Consider the following 17,835-nt stretch of genomic DNA (forward strand, 5'->3'; position numbering starts at 1 on the left):
TTAGTGTATTGACTTTCACAATAACATGTGTAAGTAAATAAGTTTTATTTTGATTTGAAATAAATTATAAGTTTGTAACTAATATAACTTATTACTAATCATTGTAATTTGTAAGTTTGTAACTAATATTACTTATTATTAATCATTGTAAATTATAAATTCATTGTAACTACTAACTAAATTAGTTTAAATTAATCACTTTTTATGTGTTTCTTGAATCATAGACCAAGGATTTTAGGTATAAGTTATCAAATAAATGCCAATTAAACCACAAAATGATTTGAACATAAGTAATGTGTTCAATTATAAATAAATTTGGGATCAAATCAGTAATAATGTTTAAATTATTGAGGAGCATAATGAATGTATTATAATTTAGGAGCCCCAATTTATAAATTAAAAATTACAAAATCACTTCATCTGGGAAAAGTCGGATTTCATCTTCAGCTGATGAAAAGTGAGAAATCAACCATTGCAAATTTGCAATATTGCATGGTGCCGTGACTGCCGTCACCTAGGGCTTTCACAGCACTAACACTCCCAAGTCCCAAGTCCCAATTCCCAAATCGAAGCTGCTCTCCCCCTCTCCGGCCTCCGCCAGTCCGCCGCGCTCTACGTCTCCTGTCGGCTGTGTCCTGCCGTGCTGGTTCATCGCTGCCGAGTGTCGAAGACGAAGCACCAAGATCTCACTGGTTCATCGCTGGTTCATCACTGCTCATCTCTGGCTCGCTTAGGTAAGTGCTCCTCTGTTTTTGGCTCCGTGTCTCTGGCATTAAAATGGGCCAAGGTCGACTAGGAAATTTGTTATCCTGAATTGATAAGGGGACGAAATCTGAGCTTCCAATTGCAAACTCTAACTGTTGTAGTAGTTTAGATTAGGTGTGATATAACATAAGCTTTGTATTTTATACACAAGAAAGCTCTCTCCAGTTGTGCAGCCTTTAAAAGTTAAGGCCTTGGGGAAAAATTCCACCTTTTACCCGTTAGAAAAATTAGAAAGGAAAAAACTTGCTAAAATGAAAATTTTACCTCCTTGTCCGTGGAGATTCTCAATCTCTGGTGCACATCTAGTGAAAGTACGGCTCCAGAAGTTGTACCTAGGATTCTGGATATGAATTTTCTGCAATGTGTAAAAGAAGAAACATCTATGTATAAATAAGCAGAAAGGTCACCTTAATAAGCTCAATAAAAGTAATCAGCTCCTGAATAAGTAATGGAAAGCATTGGAGCAAGTCTAGAACATATCGAAGAGAGCAATTGAGCTTTTATAACTACAAACCAGTAGAAGGCCTACATATGTCTCGCTTCTTTACATATTTTCAGTCTAATATTTGTAGCTTTCTCATGGCTTGCGGGGGTTGGTAGTTGCTGAACTATAAAGATTGGTTTTATATATTCTCTTAATTTGCTTCAGGGTTTTTTTTTACATAATAGATGAATTCGGTTAGACCGAATTCATTACCGTTTTTGAATTTGAAATCGGGTACCGCATGAATTCGGTAATGCCCAATTCGAAATTGAAAACGGTTTAGATTTCTATTGGTGCAATAACCGAAAAAACCGAATTCAGCGCACCGATTTACCGCATTTGCACCGAATGCTCACCCCTAATTGATAAGGGGACGAAATCTGAGCTTCCAATTGCAAACTCTCACTTTTGTAGTAGTTTAGATTAGATTTGATATAACATAAGCTTTGTATTTTATACATAAGAAATCTCTCTCCAGTTGTGGAGCCTTTAAAAGTTAAGGCCTTGGGGAAAAATTCCACCTTTTACCCGTTAGAAAAATTAAAAGGGAAAAAACTTGCTAAAATGAAAATTTTACCTCCTTGTCCGTGGGAGATTCTCTTAATTAATAGGTCTTGCCAACATTCTGGATGAAGTTATGCACTTGTGCTTCTTTGAAACTGGTCTATTCTTGGCCTTGAATATTATATTGGCCAACAACCTAGATTTAAGTCTTGATCCAACAGGAGAATATTTTTGGGCTGAACAGGTTTCTGTCCAAAAGAAATATGATAAAATGTCCCTGACCCAATTTCTTTGTGTGCATTATATGCAAATCTGGTGACGTTAATACTGAATCATTGCAAACTTAAGTTGATAACAGGGTATTATTTTTTTGTAATAGATGTATTCGGTTAGACCGAATTCATTACCGTTTTCGAATTTGAAATCGGTTGCGGAATGAATTCGGTTATGGCCAATTCGAAATTGAAAACGGTTTAGATTTCTATAGGTTTAATAACCGAATTCATTGCACCGAATTACCGTTTTTGCACCGAATGCACACCCCTAGTTTAAACTGTTATTACTCATTGGAGTAAATTTCTTGGATCTCCAAATTTTTGCAGGTACTGATTTACATTGGGGCCTAAGGTCATCCTCTTGAAACAATGGCCAAGCATCATCCTGATTTGATTATGTGCCGGAAGCAGCCAGGAATCGCCATTGGACGCCTTTGTGAAAAATGCGATGGAAAATGTGTCATCTGTGATTCTTATGTGCGTCCTTGCACACTGGTGCGAGTTTGCGACGAGTGCAACTATGGATCATTTCAGGGCCGCTGTGTCATCTGTGGGGGTGTGGGAATTTCAGATGCTTACTACTGTAAAGAGTGTACGCAACAAGAGAAAGATCGAGATGGGTGTCCGAAAATCGTTAACCTGGGGAGTGCCAAAACAGATCTCTTCTACGAGCGCAAGAAATATGGATTCAAGAAAAGATGATAAAAGAGTACTAGCTAGTCATTGCTTTCACTAATTGTGGCTGCTGATCATGACTTGTGTACCATCAGAAAGACAAAATGAGAATCATCATGTAGACCTCATGTTTGTTGATCTTGGGAGTTAATTGTAACTCTGCCTCTCTGTAGACTTCGAAAATGACAGAAACTTTTGTGTTACATGGTGCTAAATTGGCATAGTTTTGGCCTTGTGGAATTGCCATGATTTGCTAAATGTATTTTTATTATTTTTTTTTAAACATTTGCTGCTCCTTTCTATCTAATAAGTATCTATTATTATTATTCATTTTTGTAAAATAAATGCAATTTTAGTATCAAAGTGATTTTACATGTCAAGCTCGTCTTGAATATTAGCAATAGTAGCTCTGGAAAATACTACTCAACATTTTCAACATCATCATCACCAATGTACTACTACATAATAGGTGTTACTGAAATTATATTACTATGGCAAAAATGGTGTAGAGTTTTGTGTTAATGATGTATTTATGTTACATAAAATATTGTTATATATAATGCCACCATAATAATTATTTAAAATTCCAAAATAGTAATTATTTAAAATCTTTTATTACCTTAACGGACATGGTATTACTTGTTAGTGAAATTAAACATTAAACAATACGAAAAAAATAAATAAAAAATGGAATGTCTAGAAGGTGACGAAAAATCTGCAAAAAAAGTTTATTTATAAATCACAAAATGTGTTCAATGGTGGTCAATGTAATTTACAATAAAAACTTGATCATCATCATGTTCATTTTGTTTAATTTTGGTAAAAAAATAAATAAATAAAACTTGGGCTGGGCTCAGATTAAATACCTAATCAAATTTCAAACCCAATATGCAGAGGCTGGTAATTCACGTTTATGGTCAACAACAGGGCCGGCCCAACAGCCATCTCAGCCCTATCTCCACGCCCGATATAAATATCTCATTTAGCAGGAGCAGTGGTCTCTGATTCGAAGCCCTAAACCCTAGAGAGGGAGTAAGAAAGAGGAGAAACCAGCTCAGCCATGGGTATAGGCCGCCGCCGCCGCCGCCGCTGCTGCTGCCGGCGCATTTCTCTGTTTTTTTCTGCTAATTTCTCTCTCCTTTTCAGTGCATTTTTTTGGTCTAATAGTCCTTCGTTTTCTCAGGGGCATATACGTACGTGTCGGAGCTATGGAGAAAGAAGCAATCTGATGTGATGAGATTTCTTCTGAGGGTTCGCTGCTGGGAGTATCGTCAGCTTCCTTCCATTGTCCGGGTCACCAGGCCTACCCGACCCGACAAGGCTCGCCGCCTCGGCTACAAGGCCAAGCAGGTTCATAACCGATTTTTATCTCTCTTTATTTATTTTTTTTATTTTTAGAATTTTTTTGTCTCTAACTTGTTTGACTGTAAATATTCAGAAAATGTGATTCATATGGTTTGAGCATTGTTGTCTACTGTCTTTTTTGGCTTGATTTCTTCAGTTACAGCTATAATACTTTGATTATAGCTCTTTTGTGAATATAGGATGTTCAGCTGGTAATGTTTTATGGAGTAACAATTTTTCTACTAAGCAAGCCAATTAAATGTTTCTATTAGCTGTAAACTTATCGGTTTTTGAATCCATTTAAATTTAGTAGCGTCCACTTGGAATTTGAAGACTTATTTTACCTCTTGGAGAGAACCCTGTTTTGAGAATAACTTGTCTATTTCACTTTTTTCTGTTACCAGTAATTTATCTTGTTTCTAAATACTATGATTTCTCATGTGGACTTGCTGTTTCTTGGTTTATGATTTTGTTTAATAATGTTGGAAATCCTGAATTTTTGAGTAAGAAGTTAAAGCTACATGTACCAAGGGAAGGGTGAAATTTTGTAGTGCCCTCCGTCTTGAATTGCCAAAGTGGCTGTAGCTAAATGAATGAATAGGAGTTAACTGGCCGGTTGTTGTTTGCGGGATTCCTTCCAACTGGAGGGATCTCGCATGTCGACATATCTGCTTACCGAACTCCTTACATTTTCTGAAATTTTATGTTTCTTTTTCTTTTTGATGTGCATTGGCTGCAACTAACCATTAAACATGAGTGGGTCAAGGTTTATAGTGCTCACCTGCAGATGCAGTTCTAGAGTGTGGTTTATGATTGTTTTCTTTTCAGGGTTACGTGGTCTACCGTGTTCGGGTGAGACGTGGTGGAAGAAAGAGGCCAGTTCCTAAGGGCATTGTGTATGGAAAACCCACAAACCAGGGTGTTACTCAGCTGAAATTTCAGCGCAGCAAGCGATCAGTGGCAGAGGAGCGAGCTGGTAGGAAACTGGGTGGTCTCAGGGTTCTCAACTCTTACTGGATTAATGAGGTTGGTGCTGATACAGTTGTCATTCTGCTACAGTATGACAAAAATGATCCGATTGAACCTTAATATATGTATTCTAGATGGATAATAAATATTTTGCTTATCAATGAGAATCTTGAATGGTGACTATTTTTAGTTCTTGCTTTGAAAATTGTGCACTTCTGCTGATCGTTAGTGGTTTTAGTATTAGAACTGTGTGCATGCTCCTTTGAGTGGTTCTTGTTTTTGTATGTCATGTATTCTCATGCATAACTCTTCATGTTCCTGAATGCAGGACTCTACTTACAAGTACTATGAGGTAATCTTGGTTGACCCTGCCCATGCTGCAATACGAAATGACCCTAGGATTCACTGGATATGCGAGCCAGTCCACAAGCACAGAGAGCTTCGGGGACTTACCTCTGCTGGGAAGAAGTACAGAGGTCTCCGAGGAAAGGGGCATTTGCACCACAAAGCACGGCCATCGAGAAGGGCTACATGGAAGAGGAACCAGACTCTCTCCCTTCGTCGCTATCGCTGATCTTAGTTTTGTTTTAGGATTTTGCACTCAACTGTTTCTATTTTTGGTAAACCAGCTATTTTGTGGAATCGTACTTAATTTTTCCGAGTCCTGATGATGAGTTGTATGTTTTGTAGCTTGAAATATATGGTACTGTTTGATTATTACATTTTCTCTACAGATTACACTTTTATCAGAATATGGTACAACTACCATCCCTGGTTGAAAATTAAGGATTATGGCTTGCAAAATATGCGAGCATTTTGATGCTTACGAACAACAGATCATATTGAAAATCCTCGTTTCAGTGGACAATTATTTGATTTTTCGCATGTCCGTATTATCAAGAATATTGTATGGGCTCTGTGGAAGGCATTGATCAAGTATGGTTCTAGATGTGCTGTGCAGATGCTTTTGGACTTTGAGAATTCACCTATCACGTAAAGAGTTATTTTGGATTGGCCTTTATGGAGGTTGGCTTAGATGCTTGTCTGCTTTATTTCTTTGCCCAGTGTTTAATTGGTTTTTGGCTTGGGATAATTTGAAAGTTTGATCCCTTTGCTAGTGTGCTGCTAGGGATGCCCTTTTATCAAAATTACTCATTAAAACGTAGTGAGCAGTTATTCTATCTAGATGGATATCTCTATTTCTTTGTAAGGTACCTAGCATAGTATCCAGGTTAACATTAGTTAATGTGCTGCACCTGATGATGAGTAGAAAGGAAACATGAAATGCCAAATCTGAGCTGAGCTCCAAGTTAGCCTTTCCTTCCATAATCCAAATAAGATGGATGGATTCAGATTTACTATACTCTTCTTTCTTTTCTTTTACACTAATCTCCTTTCCTTTCCTTCCCTTTCCATCAATCCAAACGGTGCCAGCCCTAAGGGAATGAAACAGAGCATGTTAAACTCTGCTAGTGTTCTTGGTCTTTGGAGATGGTGAAGTTTGTCATATAATGAAATCCAATCAATATTACAAGTACACCTTACATGGAGGAGTGCTTAATAATTTATGGCAAATGAATTTCTGGTTGGTTTTGGAAACGGAGAGTGAGTATGTGAATTTTTATACTTAGTTCATAATTATCTTGATAGTTATGCATATGTTGGTTATGTTGGCAGCATATTCTTAGGTAGTTATGGTGAAAATTATATTGGTTATATAAGGAAAAAATAGTAGTTGAGTGAGATTGTTAAAGAAACCCATGGGCATTAGATTGATTTAGTTTTTGGTCAGTAGTATTTTGACTATCAATTGAGCACAAGTAATGAGTGGAGTATGAGGGTGAGGGTACATTTGACATTACACAAAAAGTGACAGAAAAGTGTTTATACCAAATAAGTGAATGCAATTGTATTACCATTATTATTGTCGAGATGATAAGACATGTAGTGATTAAGAATATGGGTTATTCTAAAATGATAATTTATTCAAAATTCATTGACTTTGCAAAATATAGTCAAAAGGTTACAACGGGTAATCCATATCCATTAACCAAGTTTGGGCAACTGGTGAGAGGCTATTGTCAAATGGATTTAGACCGGAAAGATTGAATGCTGCAGGTCTGTTTAGCACCGCATTCAGAGGTATATCTAAGTTCAATGTTGTTGAGATATAATAAAGATTAGTTGTATTAACCCTCCACACAGTAAACAATAAAGACTTATACTAAACTTGTAGTGAAGCAATTGGTTATTAAACTTTTAAAAATTTCTTGTTTTTGTCATTTAATTTTTGTAACTACAAAGGTCACTTAAACTAATATATGTGCAATATTGGACCAATATTGTAAATTATTATTAGTTGAGTGACAACAACTATATGCCTTTTTGCATTTTTTTTTTTTTGTCAATTATCATCCCTACTTCTACTCCTACTCCTACTCTAACTAGGGGGAGGTTCAACTGAACTTACGGGGGATCGATGGGAACAGAACCACCATCAGACCAGACGGGTGCATAGTGCACCCGCCTGGATTTGAAGAAGAGCCATGAGAGTGACATTTTGATGGGAGACAAGATTTGAACCCTTAAATCCCACCCCACCAAAGCCTCGACAAAAAATATCTATTTTTTTATTAGTGAGTGACCTTTTTAACTAAAAAGATAGAGAAAGGCCTTTACATCTGTTACCTCACGTCTGGTAAGCTGGAAAGGCCTTTACATGTTATTCAATCCCATTCCACTATTAAGTATGCAACTTTCTATTGGAAAGGCCTTTTCTCTCGGAAAGCTTGCTTCAACTTTTTTTGGAATGTCATTCCTCACAAAAATCTAAGAAAAGCCCATTTTCACTTGCCCTAGGAAAAATCTAAATTGTATCAAGAAACACCTAAATTGTAGTAGTCAAGTTTACTTTTCCATATGTCTTTATCTTCTAAAAACATTATTACATGAACGTCAAAAAAAAAGTTTGTGTGACAATTATTATTATTATTATTATTTTCTTAGTGTAAGTGCAAGGTTTTGAATTCGGATCTTTCACTTACACTTTTTTCCCTGTACTATTTAATCCATCCCTCAATTATAATGTGTTGTTTACCTCCCAATTTAGAGTTTGTTGTATTATATTGGGCTTGCGTTTTCATCTTTTCTTGTTTTGTTTCTTTACAAATCATTGAAGTTAATTGTTATGGCTTTCTTATTAATTTGAGACTTTATTTTCTGTATTATGTATTGGTCATTTCATATCTCCTCTGTATTTGAAAAGTTTAATTCTAGAAGTTTTTACATAAAGCAAACATTCAACGTTAGGTATTATCCTCTTCTCTATTAAGTGACTTTTTTTTTCACTCTTTACTGTCAAATAAAATGTTTAATTAAAATTTTTTAACATCATTTTTTAATGTTAAACTACAAAAATGTTATACAGTTTAAACTAAATTTGAATATTTTAAGATGATTATGAAGTTTTTTTCTTATAATGTTTATAATGTCTGAGGAGATGGTATGCATTTATGATGTTTATGGAAATAACATGTAAAAACAATTATAAAAAAAAAGTAACAAGTAAACCTCCGTACTCCCATCCTATTCTTTTTAAAAGGGTACCAGTCATGCAAGCGGTTTTGACACTATTCAATAGAGGAGGAGGGAATCATATTGAGGCAAAAATGTTTCTCGCCAGCTCTTCAATTATGAGTTCATCACAGAGTAGTATTGGGTTGCAAACTGTGAATGCTATGTTTGATACTCCTAAATCCCGATACATTACATAAACCAGAAAGGTGGGAATTCAGGATGGAGGGACTTCCCGGGAAAATGGGGTTCAATTGTACCATTTTCCAAGTTGAAAATTCCCATGTTTAGACTCCCTCTTGATCATCTGTAAAGTAGATGCAATTAGGTTTCAAGGATCCATTAAACTTGTATGCAGGCAAAGACGAAGATGGATTTCTACCAAGGAATAATACCCGGTCTCCCAAAACTGCTCACCTCTGTCCATTTGTAAAGATATTCATTGTCATCAATATTTTCCTTCTAAAATGATCATGACAACCGAGCATGTCCTCCTGCTTCAGAACAGAAAAACCAATTGTGTAAATAATTCAGCACTTCTCCATCTTCAGTTTCCTCGCCTCCACGAGTACGAGAAACTAGTAAAAAAAACCTCCTGATCATGACTCAACCAGGTACTTTTGAGTGTAATCTGGAGGTTCATAAGGAATTGGTGCAATTATTTTCGCTCTTGGTCCATCGCCGCCAGTCTTGTCATCATCGATGTCACAAGCAACCACAATTCCATGGCAATCCACTGCATACAGTTTGTCCTGGTAGAAAATAATATCCTAATAAGCCTTGGAAGGGACACGAATAGTAGTCCACACCTCATCTCCTAGCCTTGCAAATGCCAATATCCTCAATTCGCCGTATATTGCAGCTACAACACAGCAGTCCTCCCGATGAGTGTGATTGTCATGCAAACCGGTCTTTTCATCAAGCCAAGGATTTGAGGACAATGCTACCTCTAGTACAAACATATGAAAGCGTTCCTGAGGCCTATATTCGTGATGGTAGGCATAATGATCACTGAAGGCAAGCTTGGAAGGAAGGGAAATCTGTTTACGGGTGAGGGGATGCACAAGATTAATTTGTAAATCATGGCTTAATGTAAAGATGCATCCGTAAGATACTCCACACAGTTCCTGCCCGAAGCTTCGGGCAACTCAAATTCGTACGCCTTCAAAGTTGACAAGTTAAAGAAATGGCGAATTTTTGGTGCATTTTTTAATCCATCTTCATCCTCAACATAGCACAAACCATGGTGGTAAAGGAGGTGATTTTTCCTTCGAAGTATAACAGGACACAGATTGATATATTTCGCAATCAAGGCAGAAGAATATGTCATCAGTTTCTACCTTTCCCTCAGCATGCACGGGCCAAGCAGGTACGAGAGGTTTCTACTTTAAAGTCCATGATGCAGATTGCCATTTTTAACAAGAAGCACAGTAAAAAATGTCATCAAGTCCTACCTTTTCCTCCTCAGCAAGCACCAGCACCAGCCATGGAGGCAAAGGTGGTTTCTCCTTTAAAGTATGCGATGCAGATTGCCACTGCTTGCATACTGCGCAGAAGACAATGAAGTCATGGCCAGCAAGTCGTTGGGCTATCTGTGCCAGCAACTCTGGTATAAGATTAGCCCAATCTGCCATATATTATGTCGAGTGTGAAGATGATCCGTACAACAACAACAAAAAGGGTTTCACAACTAGTAACAAATTTCAATCTTAAAAAAAAGAAACAAATACATATGGATTCCTTCAGCATACATACACATGAAATACACCACAAAACGAATTTTATTGCAGAGTTAGCAATGTGTCAACTAGTAGCAGTTCTTTTACGAGCGTCATTAGGAGAGTTGGTGCATGGTTTTTTTAATGTTTATGTAAATATCCACAGCATCAATATTCATCCTACGTAAATTCAGTTAATATATTCATGTTATGTAGTACAAAAGTTACTGTACTCGTCGATTAATCACACAGTAAAATTCAAAATCCCTTTCAAAATGAACAACTAACCCAATTGAGTAAGTGAAGTAAATCTTTAAGCACATTATTGCACAGTACAATTGCTACTGATAATTTTAGGACTCTTAAGGAGTGAATATAACTGAAAGCTGAAAGTTTGGTATGCTAACAAACGACTATTCTTAGATAGCAAAATGTCAAACTTTTCGTCGATTAATTCCAACGTGCATTCTCTATGTTTCACCCTATAGTTCTTGAAACATCATAAATCACTTCACTACTCATGTGATAAATGAAAGTAGGCAATGTAATGTTCATGCATCATTCTTACATAATTCTTGGAGGCTTATAATAATGCGCACAGCATAACCGATCTTCTCTCTTGCTCCTTATTCCACTCTATTACATTGGTATTTCTCATTCATAAATATCATATTTTAAATTTTTTTGTATTTTTTTAAAATCCAATAACTATTAACTGAGTAATATAAAAAATTTAACAAACTCAAAAAATCAAAATGCATAACAATTTAGGGTCAAGCGGGTGCAAAAATTTAGAAGAGAAAAGTCAGCGCAAGTCATGCAAGAGTATTATGCATTAAAGTTCCAAGCAGCTGCATAAGCATATCCTTGCATCTAATTTTACATTAGCACACAAATGCTGACATTGGATGTACATTTGTACTTTACCCAAAAGAAAAAGAAATACAAATACGGAGTAAAATAATTAGTTGAAGATATTTAAAAATGAGAGATAAGCATTTGTATATAAACAATTACTCCAGGAGACGAGGGGCACCTTTAATTGTATGAGAGAGCGAGGGATGCAGCGAGAAAGGGTAGGGGAGTAGGGTTAGATGATTAAGGAAGAGATTATATAAGCACCAGAAGAGGATAGGAAAAGGAGGAAAAGAAACTAATAAAAGAAGGAAACGTTATTGGAATATAGGTGTTTCCAAAACTTTTGGAATAGCAATGTAAATTAGGGTCTCAGAAAAAGTTTATCGAGGAATTACGTAGTTGAAAAAAAAAAAGCAAAATGAAATATCTCACTATTGCAATGAAAAGGGAAATGACTATTTGCCTGTTAAATAAAGGAGTAATGCGTCCTACAAAAATTAGTGTAAATTTTTTACACTTGCTGGGGGCCTCTGGGTTCCATAACGTAATCAAGACATCTTTGCTTACCCAAAAAAATAAAAATAAAAAATCCCCGAAGCATAGGCAAGAGAGTTCCCACCAAGCAATCCGTGCAAGAAACATCCAAAATTTTCGAAAGCTGGCAATGGAATTGATGTTTGCAATCGTGGGAAGAATCAATGTTCAATTGAAAATTGGGGAAAAAAGGATGGAGGAATCAAACAAAACAAAAGCAAAGCAAAAAAAGAAGTGCGTACCATTTATCTTAGGAAATCAAGCACCTGACACGCGGATAGACTTGGTGAAAGAGTTAAAGCTTTCTTTAACAAAGATGAAGAAGGCCAAGAAGCCTCCATTTACTGCACATTGACCCAGAATTTAGTGGAAAAAAAAAAGAAAAGGAAAAAAAACTCCATTCCTATAACTAGATAAAGAGAAAAAGTCATGACCCCAAAAAAAAAAAAAAAAAAGCTCCACAGCCTCACTTATTACCCGAAAAAAGAAAACATGAACTAGGAAAACCGGTAATTTTTATAGTATGTTTCTAGGACTAATGTTGGGATATGCAACTTTTCCTACATATTTTGCTAGATTATGTTTGATATCAAAATAATTTAGTTATTAGAAAATAAGGATATTTGTTAACCAAAGATCATGTTGGTTTGTTAACAAATATTTTAGATAAGATTTGCTAGTAGAAGAAAATTATATTTTGTTGAGATTTTTAGGATAATTGTTAGTTGGATATTTTGCTAGTTTGTTTCATGTAATCACTATAAATAGTGAATTGATGAATGTAGAACATAAGCTCATTTTCTACCTTCAATACAAGTCTCTTATAAGCTTTTTTTGTAACACTAAGGTGTTGTTTCTTAGTTTATGTCCCAAAAAACCAACAACTAATAACTCTTTTTCATGGAAAAACTAAAATAATTTGGAACTTTTCCTTTTCAAGATTTTGGATTAATTTGTTAGAATACTATTAGTAATTTACGAATGACATATGGTTATATTACTATACCACTTTCTTGGATTTATCAGTTCAACAAAGAAAATGAATCTAACTTTGCATTCAACAGTTGGTTACTTATTTGTTAGCTTTTCTATATTTTTTTTTCTTCTATTGAACTTGCATTATTTTTGAGGCCTTTTTATCTCAAGATTAATTCCAAAAGACCTTCTTCGGGAGTACATTTTTCTTACTTTGCACCATTGACTTTAAAACCGATTCCATCCATCCCATGTATTATTTGATTTTTTTTTCCAAATAGGTACAATTAGCATAGCAAGTATAATTTCTCATAAATTGCTCAAGTAAAAAGCACATGTTAGTATAAAAAGACAAAGTTACATCTACATAACTTAATAATGGTCTTGAATCTGAAGTATCCACAATTATGAGCGCAACCTGATAGAAAATAGAAGAAAAAATTAGAAGACTAAGCAGAAAAAATTTGATTTTCTAGGTCACATTCTTGCTGGAAAAAATTTTTATATTAGCGATCTCGTCTATAAGTTAAAGAGATTATATATACATATATATCGTGCATATAGTCTTTTTATTTTTCACATAAAAATTGTGTAGTTAAATTGATTCAGAGGTAACGTGAGAAAAAGATTTTTGTATGTGGAATTAACGCTTTACCTTATGTGATTTTTCACAGATTTAGATATTTTACTTGCACGATTTTGATATTGGCATATTAATTACATTAAGATAGTTTAATTTTAATTATTAGTGGCTTGACTAGGCTTTCACATTAGATCATATGTAATGACATGTAGTCTATTTAATTTTTTTTTAAGAATAAGCATTGCCATGATTCACTTATGTGCTATAAAATACAATTAAAATGAGAATAAGGTTATGGATGGCTCTAAACTTTGCCTTGTATGACTAAGGTCTCCCTAGTTCTGTACTACAAATAAGTCGGGGCGGACATGCATTGGCATGACCCTACAACCGAGTAATTCGATCAAAATTGACTTACACCTTGAGCGTTTTCTTCATTCTATAGTGACTTCTCGTGCAAGTCTTACCCGTACTTGGGTAATATACACTTTTTAGCTAGCTAGGCTTCTCTCTATTTTTAATTTTAATTTTATGAGTTTTTATTAGACTTCAATTAATATTGTTTTGTCAACAATAAAGCAATATTATTGTCAGTCTGGCCACCAATGAACCTGTGTTTTAAAACTCGGACCGGACCGGCCGGTTCGACCGGTTGAATCGGGAACCGACCAAGTGTCCGGTCCGAGTCATGCTTAAAAACCGGGTAAGTAAAAATCCGGTCAAATCCAGTCAAAAATCGGGTTTGACCGGGAAAAATCGGATTTTTCAGTTCAAACAATTTTTTTGTAAAAAAAAACTCAAGCTTTTTCAATATTATGTTTTGACCCCTAGATTGTTAAAAATTATTAATATAACTCAAATATTTCATACTTTATCAATATTTTCTTAAAGTTTGGCATTATTTTTCAATTAAGTCCATAATTTTAATTCTAAACTTGTTAATGCTCATTAAATACTATAAATTGTTACTTGATTGTTCTAATTTCTTTGTATTTTCTTGTTAAATATATTTAAAACATCAAATATATATGAATATACCTTTATTAATATTAACATGTTATTAGGTATTTTACATATAATATTTTAATTTTTAAGTAATTTTTATTTATGACGTCATCCGGTTGAACCCCTATCGAATCCGATTGAACCCATTGACCCCTGACCCCTGAGCTTGACCGAGTCGATACTCGGTCCGATTCTGAAAACATAGCAAGGAACCCTCCCTGGCTCTATTTGTTGACTTCTCATGCAAGTCTTACCTGTGTAGGTAATACACATTTTTAACTAGCTATATACACTTTTAGCTAGCAAAACTTCTCTTTCATCCTTTTTAAAGTTTTATTACTCTTTAATTAAATCACAACACTGGCTGGCAGCAATAAAGAGATATTATTGTCTCCTTTTTCAAATTTTTATTACTCTTTGATTAATATTACAATACTGGCTGGCAGCAATAAAGAGATATTGTTGTCCTTTTAAAGAGATATAAAGAAGTCTTCCCAGCCCATTTTCCCTTCTTGGTATCTGTCTTCCTTTTTTGGTTTCCCTTCTTTGGTATCTATCTCCGTTTGGTTTCCCTTCTTGGTATATGTCACCATTTTATGGGGACTTGTTAAGTCTTGCGTATGCAGTAAACATACGCTTTTGGCTGTCTAAACTTCTCTCCTTCTTGAGTCTTAAACTGGATGTTTTGTGGTGCTTTTCGTGGAGATTAACCACACAATGGTGTTGATATTTTTGTTGCTACTTCTTTCCAGTGACGTAGACACTTTTGACCTTAAGTTCATTTTGAGAATTGAAATACGTATATTTCACTATAAAACTGAAACCTTTCTCCAATCCATTGGCAAAGCAAAACGAGAGAAGAGGAGACAAAGAAGAAAAAAGAGAGAAGAGAAGTGTTACAAAAAAAAAAGAAAAAGAAAAAGAGGGGAAAGAGAGTTGAAGTCATGGAGCAAGACAAGGGGAAGGAAAGAAGAATTGAAAACTTCTGTTTTAAATGTAATGTGGGTTGGGGGTTGGCAAGAGACATGATGAAACACAATAGATGGCTTCATGATGAGCTCAAAATTGAGTATGGATATTGTGGCATGCGATTCAAGTCTCAGGAGCAGTGTGATAAGCACAAGGCTCTGAAACATCGATGAATTTTTAGTGTTAGCCACAATTTTAAGAAATTATATGGTTTTTTAATGTGTTTGAATACGAATCAAACACTAATTTTAAAAAGGTAGGGAAAGATTTATATCATAAAAGTTAAGTATTAGGGAAGTAAGTAGTTAATTGGTTGTTAGTGTCAAATGGTCTGCTTCTAGTCTAAAGCACTCTTCGGAGACATTCTGGAAAGCTTGCAAGTTACTAGTGTCACGGGCTACTTAAATTTCTATAAGCCAACATACCTTGCGGCACTAGCGAGTATCTAGGACTTGAGCTATGAGCGGTTTGTTAGTTCAGCCTTATGTCTAAGTGCGCGGAAATGTGCGAAAGCTAAAGTAGTGAACAAAGAAGAAAAACGTTGGAGACTAAGGAAAGCTTGTGTTGCACTTATGAACACTTGTACAAGATGGTTATAAATGAGAGGCCTTGTCCTATTTATAGGCAAGCCAAGAAAATTATACAAGTCTTTAGAGACTTCTACACAAAGTGTTCCTATATTTAGTCTCTAGATACATCTACACAAATCAACTCTTATGTACAAAGTTCTAGACCATTTCATAAGACTCTTGAACAACCTAGAACGTTTCGGAAGCCTCTAGGGCTTGCTACATACTTCTAGCAATATTTGTTGTAGCTTCCATGGTTTAGGCAAGCCTCCATGGCTTGCTACTTGTTTGGGGGATTGAGGTATGGGTCTATTGGGGTCCTGATTTTTCTATTGAGACACTATATATGGTACTGCATGAATGACCGGCCAGTGACGGACGGGCACGATCACGCGTGGACAGAGTGCGATTCGTGTCACTAGGAAGGTGTCAAAGTTCGGTTGTTAGTGTTAAATAGTATGCTTCTTGCCTAAAGCACTCTCCAGAGACCATTTTAATTTGGAGAGGTTGCAAGTTACTAGTGTAGGAAGGTGTCAAAGGCTTGCTGCAAAGTTTCTTATCAATCAATATAATATTGTAGTGTTTTGCATATTTTTTTTTGTCCCTAGTCATTAAAAATCCTGCACTTATTTGCTCTTTTTATCTGTCGCTATATACTCCTGCTGCTGAAATTTTTATTAGGGAAGTAAATCTAAGCTAATACTAAAGACTTGCATTTTCAATTGGGAGTGGTGGGGTTATTATGGTATCTTGGGGTGTGGTGGCAATGATTTGGTGGCTTTGATAATATCGCCTTTATGGAGCTTTTCTAACCATGCCACCTACGCAATTCTTGTATTTGGCGTGCGGTGGCCTCAGAGAAATGGCTTTTCTAACTATTTTTCCATAAAATTGAAGGAACTCCTCTTTCTGATCTTCGGACTCCATATGTTTATACATCAATAGGTTTAATTCTGGCAAGATGGGAAAATGGAACAAGTGAGTGCTTACTGTAATTGAAGACCTGAAATTGTAAGACACCAACAGATTGCACTATAGTATAGTTGTGAACTTGTGATATTTTGGGTAAAATAATTCTCCTGGGGACGTCTTGCTCATCGTTCATTGCTGCAAATTAGGAACTTGATTGGTGAGGTTGTACGGATTTTTCTTAATTCCTTTGTCTGTTGTTGCCTCTGCCCTGCTCATTCTTCATTGGATGTCGTGTTGCAGCAGCAGCTTTTCTTTTGTTTGTTTGTAGGAAGTTATAAGTTCATTTTAAAAATTAAATTGGCATGTTCTAGTACTATTTGATTTCTTCTATTGGTCTGCAGAATCTTCTTTGCGATTGAGTTCTTTCTTTGCTGCCCGTTCAGCAACAGTCTTTCTTTCTTTCTTTCTTGTAATTGGATGGCTGAAGATGGGAAAAGCCAACGATTGTCTGTTCTCTTCAAAACAACCGAAGAACAGCTAGCTTCTACATATTTATCGAATTTGATAGCTTTTCCGAGAACCAAATTATTTTATTTCATGACCATTGTTCTGGCTGGATGGATGAGTCTTTCGTTTTTTTTTTTCCTTTTCTTTTTCTTGGGAAATAAGTTACACGAAGTCTGATGTTATAATCCAATTAATCTTCACCCATACTGGATGTTAATATCCTTCAACTTTATTTTCTTTTTCGTTATGCCTTAACAAATTAATTTAAGCTACAATGAAAAGAGAGCGTAAAATGTTGAGTTGAAGAGCTATGCTATCTCTTGCTTGCCTATTATTGAATTTAATGTGTTGAAACCCAATTTGGCTCTGTAACTACAATTTCATAATTCATACTACCCGCTGCCTAGAGAGGTTGACTTGGCTCTTGTACCTATCTTGCACTCCAATGTGTGAAATCAAAATTTAATCAAATTGGCCTTCGCACCAGAAAAGGGCTTTAATTTCAATATTGGCTTCAGTGCATGTTTGCGTCTCCTAAGGCAAGTCATATAAAACAAATCCATGACCTAGTCTTCAGAGCATGTTTGCGGTGCCCATTATGTCTTTGAAGGCGTGG

At 35.6% G+C, this 17,835-nt stretch overlaps 2 protein-coding genes and 1 non-coding gene across 3 annotated transcripts; all 3 read left to right on the forward strand.

The window, feature by feature from the left end:
* The first annotated feature begins 434 nt into the window (after positions 1–434).
* LOC113713074 (PHD finger-like domain-containing protein 5A) lies at positions 435–2,943 on the forward strand. The gene is made up of 2 exons (XM_027236793.2): positions 435–734; positions 2,356–2,943. The coding sequence occupies exon 2, from the start codon at positions 2,398–2,400 to the stop codon at positions 2,728–2,730; it is 333 nt and encodes a 110-aa protein (XP_027092594.1). The 5' UTR covers positions 435–734; positions 2,356–2,397; the 3' UTR covers positions 2,731–2,943.
* A 754-nt stretch (positions 2,944–3,697) lies between these two features.
* Positions 3,698–5,733, forward strand: LOC113712797 (large ribosomal subunit protein eL15). Its single transcript, XM_027236377.2, has 4 exons — positions 3,698–3,767; positions 3,887–4,053; positions 4,876–5,073; positions 5,345–5,733. Exons 1-4 carry the CDS (start codon positions 3,764–3,766, stop codon positions 5,588–5,590), a joined length of 615 nt encoding a protein of 204 aa, XP_027092178.1. The 5' UTR covers positions 3,698–3,763; the 3' UTR covers positions 5,591–5,733.
* LOC113713145 (small nucleolar RNA snoR109) lies at positions 4,624–4,739 on the forward strand. The gene has a single exon (XR_003453473.1). It is a non-coding gene; the product is annotated as a small nucleolar RNA snoR109 (small nucleolar RNA).
* Positions 5,734–17,835: the final 12,102 nt, after the last annotated feature.

Source organism: Coffea arabica, chromosome 10e (genome assembly GCF_036785885.1).
Source record: "Coffea arabica cultivar ET-39 chromosome 10e, Coffea Arabica ET-39 HiFi, whole genome shotgun sequence".
NCBI classification, from domain to species: Eukaryota; Viridiplantae; Streptophyta; class Magnoliopsida; order Gentianales; family Rubiaceae; genus Coffea; species Coffea arabica.